This window comes from Lissotriton vulgaris, chromosome 6, assembly GCF_964263255.1.
Source record: "Lissotriton vulgaris chromosome 6, aLisVul1.2, whole genome shotgun sequence".
Classification (NCBI taxonomy): Eukaryota; Metazoa; Chordata; class Amphibia; order Caudata; family Salamandridae; genus Lissotriton; species Lissotriton vulgaris.
The window spans coordinates 1,672,245,321-1,672,262,965 of NC_141694.1; the positions used below are offsets into that span (position 1 = coordinate 1,672,245,321).

Here is a 17,645-nt window from a genome sequence, read left to right on the forward strand (position 1 = left end):
TCTAGTTCACGCCTAGTTTACGCCTCTTGATGATGTATTGGTATCACGTGTATACTGTTATCTTGTCTTCTCTCAGCTGTTACGCCTCTTACATTGAACCTTATGATGTAAATCAAGTATATAAGCTATGTATTGTCAATAAACGACAGCGCGCTCATCTATCCCTTCTGACACCCCTGTGGTGGTCAGAACATGATATCCTGATTCCTTTATGAGGAATAAAACCCTTAGAAACTCTAACACCACGGACTCTGTTTTCTTTCCTTCTGATTAAGTTATTATTGATTAAGTACTTACCTGCATAGAAATTAAGAGAGTAAATTAATTATTTACGTCAGCACTCATATAATTTTTGAGTCTCCGGGGCCACCTCTTCTGTATTTTTGGTCGTGGATACCACAATTTGGGTGTCATCAGACTAGGAGACCGTACAAAAACTGCAGGATCCTATTAATTCAAACAGATGAGCTACATATATGGTATATTATGTAGGGCTCAATGAGGAGGCTTGCAAAACTCCACAGGGTAAGACAAAAGATTTTGAGCTAGTCTCCCATATTGATTATTTGTTCCCTGTTATCAAGAAAAGAGCATAGTAGCTCAAAATATTTACCTTTCACACCTACCTCCATCAACCGGCTTTTCAATAGCCCATGACTTACGATGTCAAAGGTTGCGGATAGGTCTAAAAGGACCACAGCAGCCTTATCACCCCATCCAAGATGACCCTAATGTCTTCAGTAACTGCTACTAACGCAGTTTCAGTGCTATGCGATTTCCTGAATCCAAACTGGGCTTTATCTTGTAGCTCATTTAGATCTAAAAATGCTTTGAGAAAAATGTTTAAGTGTTTTTCTAAGACTTTTGGTAGCAAGGGAAGCTGGGTAGCAAGGGAAGGTGGGATATGGGACGGTAACTTTTTTCCTCCAAAGCGTTTGTTGCTTGCCTTTTCTGGGGTCCAAAACTGAAAGCGTTTTGGTTGACCGCACCTCTACTTAAGACAGGTAAAGTACCAGGGCCATCCCTATAGTATGGTTTTCAAAGCATGTTATTTTCATCTTCTCTTAAATACTTTAAAAATCATTGCAGACAAGTTGGCCCTTTGTATGTGATCGGGTGTCCCTTTAATTTTTTCAGCATGTGTGCATTTGGTCTTGTTTGAACAGGTGGACTCACACTACAGTACATGAATCTTGAGTAACCTAAAGCTATGATAAATTCCCCCCACCCCCGCCCCAACTCCACTCAAGTCCTCTCACACACACTATGCCGGGCTGGGATGTGGCACACGGCTATACGGTGGATGTTGGAACTAAGGAACCAGGTTGGAGTCTCATGTCGGCTTAAAATCCTGTGATTCTGGACACATGACGCAATCTTCCTGTGCTTTAAAAAGAAAATAAATGCGACCTTGTGTAATGTAACTGGTGCCCATGTATAGCGCTCCAATACCTTCAAATCGAGTTCGCGCTATACAAAAGTGCAACAACAAAAAATGGAACATTTGCTGATGTTCCCCTGACCTGCTTAAGTCTAGAAGCATCTTTGAAAGTGTAAGCTAGCATTTAAGTTCAACCACATGGAAGAGCTCCCATGCAGTATCTGTGTTCTGGCATGGGAATGGTGTTTATGGCAATGGTGTTTATGGCATGCGTTTGCCTCCCCTGCTACATGCTAATTTGTATTTAGTCATTAGCAAATAACTTCCTCAACTTGTGTTTTTGTGGAGGTATTTCGGGGCAAGGTTTTGAGTACTCAAATGCGCGTTTAGTGAAATTTTTTAAGGTTAATTTTCACAGCATGTACATTTTACCGGTTGTTACATGCCATCTCACGTGATCTGTACGCCAGTAGCAGAAGGCTTCCAGGCTGGGGGCACTTTGCTATTATGCCCAAACTAGTTGTGCTTCATGCATGCACCTCATTAACAAGCATTTGCAGTGTAATAGGTCTTGCATTTGCAAGACTTTAAGCTATTGGCATTGTAAATGACAATGCCTTTTACTTATTGTTTTTCTAATTAACACATAAATAAACGGCGTTTTCATTTACAATGCCAATAGCTCAAACTCTTGAAAATGTGAGACCTATTCAAAGAAGAGGCCGCCATTATTCTGGGCTGCTCGAAAAATGAAAGCATGCATGGCGTGCTGAAAGTTGCAGAAAAGCATGTTGTGCCTGCAGTAGGAGAAACTCAATAAAGAAAATTGTGCTTAAAGACTAAAAAAGACATACCGTGTAACAACCAAAGTAAAAGGGCCAGTCCTCATGGGAGGCTACAAATGAAGACAAGGCGGGACTAACAAGCCTATTAAGGAATCAGAAGCCAACATTTATGAAGGACAATGACACAAGCCAATGACAAATGTGGGTGGGGCTTCTATTCTGTACTCATACAGCATGCCGCAGTGCACGTGATGCAGAGGCTCGACCTAATAAAAAGGTGCCCAACTAATGCTCCACTCACTGCCCAGATGGCTAAAAAATAAAAATATTCTCTCTCATCAGTTGTCAAAAGGGATCATGTAAAGTTCTGGCAATATAAGCTTGGAGGCAGGGCTCTCCTCGCAGCACTGCAGGTCGCCTTATCAGAATGTGCGTTGTTTTAAGGGCAAAGCCGGAAAGCCACACCTGTCCCAGCTATTTAAAAGCCGGCTTCATTGCTGCTGGGAGCTGTAAATGCATTGACTGTGCTATGGGAGTCTTCCCTTTAAAATAAATATCCTTGCAATGAATACTCCCCCATCCTCTCCCCTTGCTTCAGTCTTTTGTGCACATAAATGCCCCACGCAATAACGTCACCACTAATGATCGTTTTTAGGGTTGTAACTAGTGATTGTGTTTACGGTTTTAAAACTCTGCTTTTATTTTTTTGTACCCTGCCCAGGTGCGCAACGCTCATTGGGCTCAAAGGCCTTCAGCTAACCCCGCCCCCTTCGTCCTGTGTGTCAGCCTGGCTGAGACAGCTTCCCGGGCGCGCACACACCTAGCTGCACCCAAGTACATCACAGCTCCTTAACATGCTCGTGACGAAACCATTCCATCACGAGCCACGGTGGTGCTGTGCTGGTGACGGAATGGTTCCGTCACGGCCCGGCCGCCGCGCCTGCGCGGCACTGATTTTGCGCCTGCGCGGCGCGTTCTATTTAGCGGGCGGGGCCGTGACGGAACCATTCGGTCACAAGCACAGCGCCACCGCGGCTCGTGACGGAGTGGTTCCGTAATGAGCATGGCAGCGCTGCGTGGCCCCCCTCCCTCCCAGCGCCGCAGCGGAATTACCGCCGCGGCCAAGGGGTTAAAAGACTATTTACTTGCTAACCAGGCTTTGTTGTGTTTTCACACCTTTGAGCCCCTGCATCTTCCCTCTGCATATTGCTGGAAGAATCAGCACCCCCCTTCGTCCACCCCCACCGGAATGTGGCTCTACTTGTGCCTCTGACTCTGCCCATGTGCTTGGCACCGTCGCATCGACCCTTTCTCCCGTTCCAATCCTGGAACGCCACCTCCCAGACAATAATATCACTCCTTGACCCATGAGCTGCAGGAGGAAGTTGACTGTACATGAGGCCACTTCAGGGACACACACGGAAACACATTTCTGAAAAATACAGAACTGGCGGAGAGCCTGAATAAAGCTCATACTCTTAGTGACCGCACTGGAGTATGGCTGGATGCACTTTTATGCCATTCGTCAAGCGTTTAATAGCACACACAGACAGACGATCACACACAGACACACATACAAAAACAGTGTGTAGTAATATATGTACAGTTCGGCAATCCCTGGCGGCACAGCGCCAAGGATAATGTGCTGTACGGCTACACACTTCTAGGGTCCAAAAGGCGAGACCTATTGGTTATGCCAGTGCTTGTTTACTCATTAGAGTAGGGCTCCGACACCTGGCTGCTTCAGCTCAACAAACCTTGCAATGCTTCTCTCGTGAGGTCTGTGCAAGTATCCTGCAGCTCCAGCTGCTTACAGACACTGCAAAGTAAGAGACCAAGTCTGGTTTGTATCCTTCTAATCTCCCGGATACCTTCATGCTGGGATCACTCCAACCTCCCTACGGCCTCTGGTGTGTCCTGTTTTCACTACTCTACTATGCAGGAAAGTTCCTCTCCTAGGACTCCCTGAAGCCCAATAGCAGTGGGGGAAGGGGGGGTGCAGAGAGTAATCGGTGCTGTACAGAGTGTGCAAAGTGGAGACGCCAAAAACACGGTTCAGCAGGGCCGAACACGAATACAAGAGACCAGAACACGGCTTCAGGTGCGCAGTGTGCGTGGATGAGAGGTTATGCATAGCTTAGAAGTGTGCACAGAGTATCACCGAGGAGTGCGCACAGCGAGGCTCAGTGTGCACAGATCACGGTTTAAATGTAGAGAATTAGGAGGGGTGATGAGCAGTGCATAGCTGAAGTTCGGAGGCAAGTGGAGGGCAGGACTGTGGCCAGCACCCCCAAGTGTGGCTAGCATGGCTCCGGGACTGCATAGCATGGACTATGTAAGGAGAAGGGAGTGCAGGGCAGAGGATGCAGAGCCACACCACACCACACACACACACACACGAAATGTAAGTAGCCAGTTGCTATTTCTGAAGTTAGAACAGTGGTTCATTCACAGCACTTGACAACACCTATGTGGTTCCCGACACTTCGCCACCTGCCTCACGCATGAGTCCCTATACATCATATACTGCTTTTCATTATATACCGGGAATTTACCACTAGCTGCCACTACTAATGCCTAAGGAATGTATTGGTTTACCGGTGAAACAGTTTGTGGTATCTGGGATTGTCTAGGTTCTTGTATTAGTATGCACAGCATAGGTCATGGTGATGTAATAGTCATGGTTTGACATGAATTAATCTGTATGCTCTTCACTGGAATGTATAATGTGTATATTTAAATCAAGGTACAGTTGAATGTAGTCCTCTGGGACTTTCACTTGCATCCAGTATTCAAGTTTGCCAATAAACTTCAAGAAGAATAAAACATTGGATGGATACATTGCTTTCACATATTGGCAACGGGGTTTCACATTTTATCATTTATTCAAGGTATGTAAAAAAAAAAATCTGGGCAGTGAATGGTTTTGTTCCTTGTATTTTTGTTTTTTTTAAGGCGGATTAATGTAGCGTCTGAGCTTGATTCAGTAAGCACAGCATACCTTGGAGTGATGTAATAGTAATGGTTTGGCATTCATTGAACATCTGTATGTTCTACAATGGAATGTATATATTTGAATCAAGCTAAAGTTGAATGCTGTCTACTGGGCCTTTCACTTGTATCCTGTATTCAAACTTACCAATAAACGTCATGTAGGATAAAACATTGGAAGGATACATGGCTTTCACACAGTTGTCAACTACACATCTGCCCAACGACTGCATAAGCATAAAATGCCAAAGACGTCTTAGAAACAGACTGGCTCGCCAACCTTTTGGAACAACAATGTAGGCAGCCTAAAAATGCTGGTGTGTCCCAAAATGCAGTGCGCAGTACAATCAACTGTGAGGAGTAGAATGATTGCAATGACGGCAAAAAGATGGAGAGGGAAAGAGTGGGAAAAACATGAAAGAAAGAGCAGAACATATCAAAGAAACAGGTGGAGGAGGAGACTGAGGAAGGATTCTCAATCATTAGGGTATTAAGAAGGCTGCCTGATGACGTGCATGTAGCATACTACAGAAATAAACCCACTTATTAACTCATTCCTAACTCGGCGCATGCAATCCTCAACTGTACTCATTTATATAATCTTCTTTATGAAAGACACAAGACATTCTTTTCAATGCGTTCGGGGTCGGCCTAGGTAAAACATCACACAGGCACTGTCCCGTGGAAACCAACAGTAAAGTAGTGTTTCAGAGTTCTCTCTTTAAAAGTGCTTCGCGCTTATGATAAGAGAGAACGCTTCACCTGTACTGCTAAAATCATGTCAAAGACGCCATCAAAATACCAAAGACAAACTCGGGCACATTACTGTGCATGGAGGCATTCATTCTCAGGCAGAATTACCCACCCAGCACATTTAAAGCGTTAGTGCAAGGTTGCATCTACGAATAATGATGGAAAAGTAATTTTAAATGCTTTGTAACCTGAGAAAATTATATGAAGGATTTCAAAAACCCCGTAGAGCGCTCCACGGCCTGTTGGCTAAGCTTGTGATTTGGAAATGCCCCACAATGACACTGTTTGCCCCTATAACACTCAAGCCAAGTGCGCCGTCTGAGTCAGAAATACAACTTCCCCACTTCCAGGCAGGTCACAGCCTCCGTGTTTACATACCAGAATGAAAAGCACCAGTGATCTGCAGCGGTTCAAAGCTGAAATCAAAACAAGCAGCAACAACGTGCTCAATGACGGGGTGATTGTTACAGGCCGACGGTTAATACCAAAAACCCTCGACCTCCCTCCCCAGGAACTAACATCAGCGCGCCCACTGGCTTTGACTGCACCTCAAGGTGATACCTCGCTTTCAGACTAGGATGAGCAAGGGTGAGACCAACACGGCTCTGTCTTTCCTCTGTGTGTCCATTCCTGCCGCAACTCCAGGACAAGCACTGGCAAAGCCAATAGACCTTCTGAGAATTGTTGTTTCGTCCTCAGTCCTGCCAAGTGCCACGCATCGTGCGTTAGCCTAACACATTTGAAGGCAAGTCCCGCATCACTGCATTAAAAATTGGGCTCCCAGTTTTATGGTATTTATTTTTTTGCCATTTCTGTCTGTATGCATCCATATTTATTTTTTGCTAATTTTATCTGTATTTATCCATATTTATTTTGGGTTTTGAGGAAAAATTTAACAAATTGGTATATTTCACCATTTATATACCAATAAATATGCACTCATGCTTGAATGTCTGCCAGGTTTCAGTGCTGTGAACGCCTGCAAATTTCAGTATCAACCTTGTGCATATCTACTGCTGTTAAAGCTTCTTTACTAAAATTCCTTATTTTTTTCACCCCCATTATCTATCAATCCACACATCTATTGGCCTGACAGTCATGGTAGAAAGTATTTAGAATTACTCAAAAAGCAACCCAATTTCCGTTTATATACACATTTAAAAATAAATACAAGACATCCGTAAATCCTACTGGGCTGCCCACCTAGCAGCCATCAATCAAGGCACATACTGGGACGGTAACAACCCAGGGTATGGCATGGATCGCTGGCTTTTGCCGGGGGGGGGGGGACTTCGAGGCGGCGCTCTACTCTAGGCCTGGTCGGTATCAACTCACAGGACCCACGCACCACTCGGTACAGCAGTGGCACATTGTGCAGCGAAAGTTGGGATGGGCCGACACCCTCACGATGGCTACCCCCCTGTGGGTCTCAGAGAAGTTAGGAACGCTGGGCCGCACCAAGGGGTTCCGAAACTGGAACCTCATCGGCATCTCCCGCATTCAGGACCTGTGGGGCCTGGAGGGCATGGTGTCCTTCGCATCACTCCAACGCACTTACGAACTGGCCCACACAGAGCACTTCAGATACTTACAGGTTAGGGACTCCCTCCAGGCGAACATCCCCGCGGGAACGCAGCCCCCGGCCTACTCCCCCTTGGATGATAGACTCCTAAATGGCCACCTCCCCAAACATGCCATCTCACTCACATATAAAAAAATCATTAACAACTCCTCAGACCTGCTGCTGCCCTTCAAAGGGAAATGGGAAGCGGATGGGCGGGAAATAGACGAGGAGGAATGGGGGAATGCACTTGCCTCCCATAAGGAGATGGCCATATCGGCCAGGCTGCGGCTAATTCAGCTGAAAGTTCTGCACCAAGTATATCTCTCAGGAACTAGACTGCAGCGAATGGGCTGGAGTGCGGACGGGCTTTGTAGGAGGGGATGTGGGGCGGTTGGGACATATTTCCATATACTGTGGGAATGCCCACTGATTAGAAATTACTGGACCCGAGTGACCCGCTGTATGCAAGAGGTATGGAGGGTAGAACTGCGAGTGGCAGCAAAGAGGTGTCTCCTAAACATCTGGGAACACACAGATCTGCCACCCCGGGGGAAGCTATGGGCGACACTCGGATTTACCATCGCTAAACGTAACATTGCCAGGCATTGGGGGGGAGCCGGACCTCCTAGATTGGGATCCTGGAAGACTGATATTGACTGGTGCCTGCTCCGGGAAATAACAGTGTATGTGGCACGTGGATGTCCGCGGAAGTGGATAGAAGTGTGGTCCAACTGGAATGACTACAGAGGAAACATTTGCAAACCACCCCCCCCCCCCCCGAACTGCTCCGATTGACGAACCGCTTGCATTGTAAAGGTATTGTGATGCACTATTCTGAACATCTTCTGCACTAAATGTACTATGTATGAAATGTGATTCCCCGAGATGCACATGTGAATGTTACTCGCCTGATTGTGATGACCACCACCTACTGTATTTTTGTTAATAAAATAAAATAAAAATAGTTAAAAATAAATACATACAGACAAGAAAATTATTGTTTTCTGTCTGTATTTATCTGTAAAAATCAGTAGAAACTGAAAACAGGGAGCTTTAATTAAAAAAAAGATCACGCACAATAGCGCCTCCTGACCTCAGCTGAATAATAATTAACACTGCCTGAGGGAAAGCTGTGAGTGCCGGTCTGCGCTGGCTGTTCTTAGCTTAGAGGGTGGCTGATCTGCGCCAGATACACTCACCCTCAGCATTCTGAATCACATGATGCGCATCAGGAGAGGGAGTGAATGATTTTCCCAATGGCAGTGCAGCCGAGACAGTGCACTTAAAGGCGGGCTGGGTTGCCACGCTAGTGCTCTTACTGTTGGTCATTCTGTTGTGCGCCACGATGCTAGTAATATGTGCAAGTTCCTTGGTCATGCCCCCGCCCTGGGGAAAGTACTGTGTAAAATAAACGCCTCATCAAAACAGTGAAGAGTCAAAGTGCTAGTTTATGAGAGATGTGGATAGTAAGTACTGGAGGTGGGCGAATAGTGGCATCGCTAGGGATTGGCGTAGACCATGGGATGAGGTGTCCTTGTATATAACGTTTCTGCCTCCCAGTCTGCCCCATCGCCATGATTGAGAGCTAACAAGTTCAGGCTAAAGGTAGTGCGACGAGAGAGAGAGAGAGTGCGAGAGAGAGAGACAGAGGGAGACAGACTGGTGTACATTATTGTCAAGGTATTTACCTTCTTTGACACATGTATGTTTTAAATTAAAATGTCCTGGCCGCCCGGCCCCCAAGAGTTAATTGCGGAGTTAAATAATTAGAGGAGGAGGCGGGTGTTCATCTCCTGACCTCAACACTTGTTGCCTGGTCAGCCCACGTAGTGGCCGGTCCCTGGGGGTTCTATTCAGTCGGCGTGAGTCTTAGAGCAGGTGCAGAGTGTCTTTAAAAGGCACACGGCCCGGCTCTCAAGACAGTGTTGTCACTTTGCAGCTTGTCTCACTGCGTGAAATATATCCCGATTCCAAGTAACTGTCTGCTGCCAAGGTGGTGACACACTCCAAGAGACTGGCGGTACCCATGGCCAGAAGTCTTTATATTCCCAGCTGCAGTATTGTGTGTGACTCATTAGACTTGGTAAGTGTAAAAATGAAAGCTGCTGACATTATAAATCTTACGGCTAAGGTCGGAGTTGAAATATTAATATCATGGTTAGATATTGGTTTTACGGTATGATTAGGTTACAAGGGCACTGGCTAACAGGGCCGGATTGGGAACCACAACCGGCCCTGGCATAGTGCCCCCCCCCCACTCGGGGGGTTGGAGGTGCCGCCGAGCTCTTTGCCGGTGCTCGGCAGATTTTAGTACAGGGCCGATTTTGCAGCTATGCTGCAAAAACGGCCCTGTAACAAAAACGTCCCACAGTGGCCCAAAACAGGCCCCCACCCATGCGGCGCACCGGGGGGATTGCCTGGTGCCCGCTATGGCCAGTACGGTTCTGTACTAAGTGCCCTTCCATTTCTCATGCTTTACAGCAGTTTGAAGATCTTCTTATAGTTTCTTGTTGCTCAAATAATATGGTATGGTGTAAATTGCAGCAGCCAGAAAAGCAAAACACTCCAAAAGGAATTTGCAATAGCATTGGCAGGCGATGGGATCTGATAAAGATGGATAGTGCATCAGAAGTGTCCTGCTACCACTCAGCAGGCTTAAGACCACACAATAAGTAATTATAAAGCATAAACAAAAACACTGGCACCGAAGGGAACTAGCTTGTGTGTGGGTGTGATGCTTGCAAGAGAGCAAAATGCAGTCACTTTAAGTAAAGTCAACCAGTGGCTTAAATAGGCTGGCCCACAGCCCCAAGCTATATGCCATTGTGGGTGAAAGCAAAATGTGAATGACAACAGACCAATGGAGGAAGAGAGGTGGCAGATAGCATCTTCATGTAAATATATTATACATATTTTAGTAAATGTATATCATACATATATCAATAAAATCAAAAGATCTTGGCTAACACCAGATCCAGAAAAAAAACAGCAGGCAGAGCTAAAATGCATGTATACTATAATTTGGCTAACGCCGCATGACATGTGGGGGTTTGACATGCAACAAGTGCACATATGATACATTTCTTCCACTCTTCACCAGCAATGATCCAGTCATTGAGGCTCCCTCATCTCTCTGCGGCTTCCTCAACAAGCTGTAGGTCTAATATTCCCCCTAGAATCGGAGGAGAAGCATAGCGAAGGGTCCAAACATTCAAGGACGGGCTACTTTACTACTCTTAACACAGTTCTTGAATATTTGGGAAAAATATATCTTTGGGAGTCTTGTAAGCAGCAGATATGGAAATACAGGCATCAGTTGCACGCACAGGAGCTACTATGGGGCACTAACAAATAATAAGTGTCGCAAGATGGACCTACGCCAGTCAAGACTCCACTTACAATACGATGCATCAGTGTCCGGCCACAAAGTATGCAGGATCAGAGGCAACATGAGGGAGTACTCCCATATTATCCTACAATGGGTAGACACCCAGTTGTCGCAAGACAAAATAAAAAATAAAAAAGCATTTTTCAAATTAAGAGATTCTAAATTTGGAAGCGGGACGAGAGAGGTGGTTAGTCAATAAATTAGGAGTCTCTGAGGGTATAAAATGAATGGCCAGACCATCACAAATGGAATGAATATGATAAAAACACACAGAACAAGTAGTATACTTTGAAAGTTGGTCAGCTCTTTTGGTTTATCACAGATAGAAAAATAGGATTAGGGGTTATTACTTATTGCCAATCCCCATGTCCACTCCCACTCAAAATACTTCAAACCAAATAAACAGACGACAATTCAACAAAATGCCTGACGAACCAGATATAGGATCTTGAACTCTTTGAGACCCAAAGACGTCACATGGTTGGCCCAGTGCTCACCCGTGATCCTCAACAGACTTCTCTTTACTGCCGACATGCTCATGGAAGGGTACAAATGGAAACTGCAAATATCTAACAGTGATTTTAGGGTGTCCAGTTTATTTTTTATACCTGCTGCTATTTTCATGACCAAAGACAAGGGGCAGGCATGGAACTAGAAGGTATACCAAAGAGCAAGAATCAATTGACATATGTGAATAAATACAGGGGGACAATGTACACAAGATAGAATGACATCAATCACTCAGGATCCCAGCTCCCATCTGGAAATGAAAAGTTCAATTCCACACTTGTATATGCCTCATAAACCAGACCATGAAGCTGGACAAGCTAGAGGACGGAAATCTCATTTGAAAACTGAATTGAAACACACTGTGCAGCACACAAACACAAAATCTCTGAACATAACCGGTACTGCTCCTGAATTTTCAACCATATTGAGCTCCACAGATTAGCAGTCTTTGCAGCAAATGTCAAATATGCCTTCACATTTGCACATTTGTCAACAAAATGTTTTTTTTTGCTTTCATTTTCTGCTGGTCTGTTTTCCTGATGGTAGGGGTTCACAGTTATCCACCTGATAAGATGTCTTGCTACACTCCTCTGGGAATGATATGTGGCTACATTATACAAGCTTAGCAGTGGGAAGACAAGAGCCCTAGGCTCTACATAACAGCCAGTAAGTGAGCAAGTTCCTTTCGGATGGGGAGGGGGTGGGGGTGAGGGAACGGACTCAACTAAATGAACATGCAGATTGGGGGTGGGGTGGGAAGGGAGACTGCAGTACACAGCAAAAAGGAAATTCAGCAACTCAGGTTGAAAGAAATGTGAAAATCGGGTCCACAGTTGAGGTCTAAATATGAGTCATACGAAACAGTTGCATAGCACTGGAAGTAAGTACAGTTGAAAATGTGCCCTTTTGGCAGGGTCACAATGGATGTTTTTGTCTTTTTACTGAACCTTATTTCTGCTGACCATAGAGATCTGCGCATTTTACTCCTGCAAACCGTGATGAACTATTTGTGCTTCCTCCTTTTAGCATCTTGAAGTTGGGATGCATCGGATTGGCATATTTAACCTATCTATAAGTCCCTGGTTTATGGTTCAAAGTGTAACCAGGGCATGCAAGTTCTCTAGTGGGGTGCAGCACCTGTTGTGCCGCCCAATAAAGTGACCAAGCAATCCTGACTCCAGGTCTACCATTGTAGCCTGACTGTGCAGTTTTAAATAGCCAGAGTAAACCCTTTTTGACAGGTCAAAGCATACCCTTTAAAAAACAAATAAGTCGCCGCTAAGTACACCTCATTGCCTATAGGGCATGGTGCATGGTATTTAAAAGTAGGATCTGTAAACATTTACTATTCCACGTGGCCTTACAGAGAAAAAGGCCCAAAAACTATTTTCACTGTAGCTAGGCTGGCTGCTCGGTATGAAAACACAGGGTTACATCCAAGTATGCTAATTTCTGTTTGGACAAGTAAAACTACAGGAGAAGACCCATAAACCCAGTTGAGACCTGGGTATATCAATTAGAACAATCAACAATGTCTCAACAAGTCACATTTAAATAGACAGATTTATAAACAGCATGTAAATTGCAGAAGCACTGAAAGAAGGGAGACAGCCAAGGATGTTCTTTGAATACTTATAGCAGTCTGTATTTATAAGATTAATACACATCAATAGTTGTATCAGTACAATTTTTAATGTATGTGGGTGTAACCCAAATAAGTGCGAGCACATAAGTGCTCGTGCAGGAAGTGAACCGCGCAAGTGTCACGTGAAATCATTTGAAGAAACAGCTAACTATACGGCGCATAAAATTCCAACAAAAGATGGTTACAAAACAGTAAATTTACAGTGTGCAAAAAATGGTTTCAATCTTTTTATATAACCATCAAAGTGCCAGGAAATGCTCTGAATGGGCGACGGCGTTTCAACCTGTGAATACTTCAGGTCGTCATCAAGACTGGGTTACAATTCATTTGAGGAGTGCTGTGGTTGAGGAGCAATCCACATCGTATGCAAGAGGATCCTACGATCAGGAAAATTTTTAAAGAAGGTAAAGGCATTCCATCAAGTCCGTTGGCGGTGTCGTGGGAAGCGCGATTCGGGTGTGACCCAGTGGATACTCATAGGATAGATGGCCGATGAGTAATCCCAACAGCTGAACCATTGACCTCAACCTCTGGAGGTCCGATTCAAATTGGTAAACTGAGGCAAAAGACTGAGATCGTCTTGGGGGCTGGCGGTCAAAAGAAATGCTGGATTCACAATGTGACAGGTACTGAACGTATTACTTTCATCCAGCACCAGACTCATGCTGGCTCTCCATCCAAATTCTGAACCCTAACACGGGCGCAGTACTTTTGACCGCCAGCTCCCAAGACCATCTCTGTCTTTTACCTCGGTTTACCAAATTGAATCGGACTTTGAGAGGTTGGAGGTCAATCGTTCAGCTGTTGGGATTGCTCATCGGCTATCTATCCTAACCCGCTGGATCGCACCCGAATCGTGCTTCCCACGACGCAATTTTTTCTTTTGCCACAATTTTGTGGCTCCTCTATTCCTTCAACAGACGTGCTGGCACGCCTTGGCCCCCATTGCATTGCAAATGCTTGTTTTTTTAAGAGACTGGAGCTGGGCTTTTATTTTCAAAATGAAGCCATAGTTGTGTCAAGAGGGATCACAGACTCCCCAGTGCTTCAGCTCTGTCCGTCAGGACAGGCACATCTCTACAATAAAGCAGTATAGAACCGAGCACACCATAGGCAAATCTTGAGTCTCAACCAGTCACCAACCTCTGGCAGCATCACAGCGAGTGCGTCCAGAGCAATCCTCTCAGGGGCCTTGCAAGTCGCCAGACTATTATTAGAACAATGTAGGACACTAGATACCCAGAGGACACCTATATGAACATCTAATGAAGGAAATGTAATGTGACAAGGGAAGCAGAGAACTCAATAGTCAGAGCTCACAATCTCATGCTCCACATTATTTTTAAAAAGTTAAAAAAGGAAGAAAGTAACTTAAAAGAAGCACTTCAAGAATTAGAGCAATATATACATTATATATATATATATATATATATATATATATATATATATACACACACACATTATATATATATATATATATATATACATATACATATACATATATATATATATATATATATATAATCTCCTACAACATATACACGCTTACAGATAGCCTGTTAAAGCATCAAATAGTGAAGCTGGAACATGAACTACCAAGTCTTGATCCCCCACCCTGCAAGAATAGTCCTTGGTACATCACTTGCCATCCACCAAATCAGTCTGAAGCAGTCACTAACACTTTGCACCCCTTGAGAAAATGTCCTGTGGCAAAACTGTGACAAGAGCAAGACCTCTCAGCTTACATCTAGCGCAACGCTGGTAACATGTAGGAGAGACCCTTGAAATGGCAACTACCACGGATCGAGGCACACTACTGGTCAGGACACACACGATATGCCCAGTACACTGAGCGCGGTTAAGATGCACACTGACGCCAACGTGATGGAACCAGATATGTGAAGTTGCCGCTGTTCGTTATATACATATGTGTAATGTACCAAGAATTGCAAAATTGGAAATGTAACTGTCTAACCCTGTTGATGAAAAATAAAAACAGATACAACAATTATTTTCAAAAGAGCAAGAACTCTGAGTACATAAAGACAGGTCCTACCTGTATATCCGGCCGTCCATCCCCATGATGCAACCATCGCTAAAAGCCATTTAAACATGACTCCTTCGATGTACCAAAAAAGATTCCTGTCCAGCACTCGCACAGGCTGCAGTACTATTAAATATAAAACGTACGACGGAATGGCCACCAAGTTGTTGATGAACATGAAGGCGAATCTCAGGATCACTTTGCATGTTAATAAGAACATCTTCTGAATCCGGTGCACAGTCTCAGCCATCCTTGAGCACAAGAATTCGAGGGCACGTCCTGGAGGAGAAAAGAACGAGAAGGACTTCTTGAAAACCATAAAGTAATGAAAGCAGCAGGAGCAGCAATGAGGCTAAAATAACTGCCCTTCAGAAGGGTCAGTTCATTAACGGGCCAAAACAGCAGGTGACATTACAAATGTGCAAAATAAATTTGAGGTGAAAAGACAGTGATCTTTTAACAGGCAGTAAAGCATGAAAGAGTAAGAGTGTGTGTGGTGTGGGTGTTTATTCAGAGGGCAAGGTTCAAAAGTAAAAGACCAGGGGCTCATCACTGCATAACTGTCTCTCACACAGTTGAAGGAATGCTTTGGTTTCAAGTTACGTTTGCACCTCTAATCTACTATACACTTGTGGTTCTGAAAGTCAGCATGGCTTTTTCCTTTAGTACTTGAACTCTGGAATTAGCCAGATCCAAAGATTCTGGAAGGAATGTGAGAAGGTGCAACCTTTGGCCCTCTTGAACCGCTGTAGGCAATGGCAGTGCAGCTTTAAAGGTTTAAGCTCCACTCCTTAAACAGCATCAGTGGTTTGCAACAGTGAGTGATATGTCTAGAATGCTTTTGGTCCCACCCAATTAAAGACCACCATTAACAGGAGAAATACTTGCATATTCAAATTACTGTAAATTTCACAGAAAATTCACTTTCTATGAAAAACAAGCAGCCAAAAAGATCATTCTGGCTTTTGTACCCCAGAAAAAAGGGTCAAGCTTCAGTAAGACACATAGAATAGGAGTCCCACAGGCATCAGCTTCGCAAGCTTCCCTGGCAAACAAAGAAAAGGTTCCTCTCAAAGAACATGAATTACATTGGCATCAGTGCTGCTCGTTTCCCTCACAGACAAACAGGTTTTATTGCAAGCTTTTCCCGCACATGTAAAAGGGTATTACACTGGCATGAGCCGTGCAAGCTTACCCAGCACCATTTCAAGTAGGCATTAGCTGTGCAAGCTTTCGAAATACAAGTTTACATGGGCTCCTTAATGGTAGCCGTACATCAGTTAAAGACCACATCACTACCTTGCCAGTACTAGGTCGATGAAGGGAAAAGTGATGCAAGGAAGGATAAAGTGAACAGGTCTGTCACTTCTCTGCCTGCTGTATCTGTTCCTTACACCCCACTACAATAAGTCGCTGATATCTAGACAGCAAAACGCTAAGTGAAACATTCTCGAATGCTCACCACTGCTGTAAGGCAGCGGCTCTTCCCCTTTTGTCTTCTGTGAACACCCACTGAATCGTTACTGGAATCCTGAGAACCCCCCCCCCAATGAGTGAACATTGGAAGTAGGGACCCCCTGCTTAAAAAAACTGATTGAACCTCAAAACGATACATGTAAAATACAAAACCAAATATACACCAAACAAATGCTCAAATATTTAAATATTTTCTTCAATTCAGCATCAAATATAGAAAAGGTTTTACATTTTTCAGTATTCATTGTATACAACATTATTTAATTTTGCAAAACTGTTGCAAACTCCGAGAGTGGGCTTCGTAGACCCCCAGGGCTCCTTGGACCACAGGTTAAGAACCACTGCTCCATAGGGAATTGGTTACTGACCTTTTGAAACATGGCAAAACTTTTCAGAATGCCCAGCACTCAGACCGCAAGAGAAGATTTTTAAATGGAAGCATTTTTTTGTATTTTTAAAAGTCGGGAAAAAAATGTTTATTTTACCTGCTAGCTTTTTTAGGGATACAGATATATTTTCATTTTAAAATGAGCCATTTCTACCTAGATCCCTGGTTTTACTCTGGAAGTTAATTCACGTAAATGAACAGCTCTATTTTGATCTTACAGCCGCTCCTTGGTAAAGAAAAAAAACACAATAGCACAGTTCCTCCTAGTGGCACATCAATACTGAGGATTGTGGCCTGGACAGATCTGTAGACAAAGATCTTGAGCAGACTCCTGCGTATCCGGTACACACCAATGGAACTGCTGGCTTGTTTTTATAGAGTTAAACAAGCGAAGTACACCTCATATTTGGTGGGCTGCCAAAAGCAATTATCCCTTTGGCACTCATCAAGTATTTTGTCCCACCACAGCAACCTGAAGTGATGCCAAGAACATTTAGAGTTTACTGGCAGTCAGGACACTGATGCCATGTCACAAAGAAGGATCAGTGTGAGACCAGAGGGACTTCACACCTGGACACCGAGGGCCTCAGGAGCACGTCCTTCTGATCTGACCTGCTCTTGATCCATGAGCTCAAGGACACTATCAGAGCAGAATGGAATTTTAGGGAGCTTTTAGGCTCCACACAATTCAGCCTGAACTTAGGCTGACTAAGAAGAGTC

General features: G+C 44.4%; 1 protein-coding gene across 1 annotated transcript in view; it reads right to left on the reverse strand.

Moving 5' to 3' along the window:
- Positions 1 to 17,645, reverse strand: part of LPGAT1 (lysophosphatidylglycerol acyltransferase 1) — a 552,601-nt gene that overhangs the window by 509,900 nt on the left and 25,056 nt on the right. The window contains exon 2 of the mRNA XM_086927846.1: positions 15,074 to 15,340. Coding sequence (XP_086783972.1) covers positions 15,074 to 15,311 — 238 coding nt within the window. The 5' untranslated portion in view covers positions 15,312 to 15,340. The remainder of the gene's footprint in view (positions 1 to 15,073; positions 15,341 to 17,645) is intronic.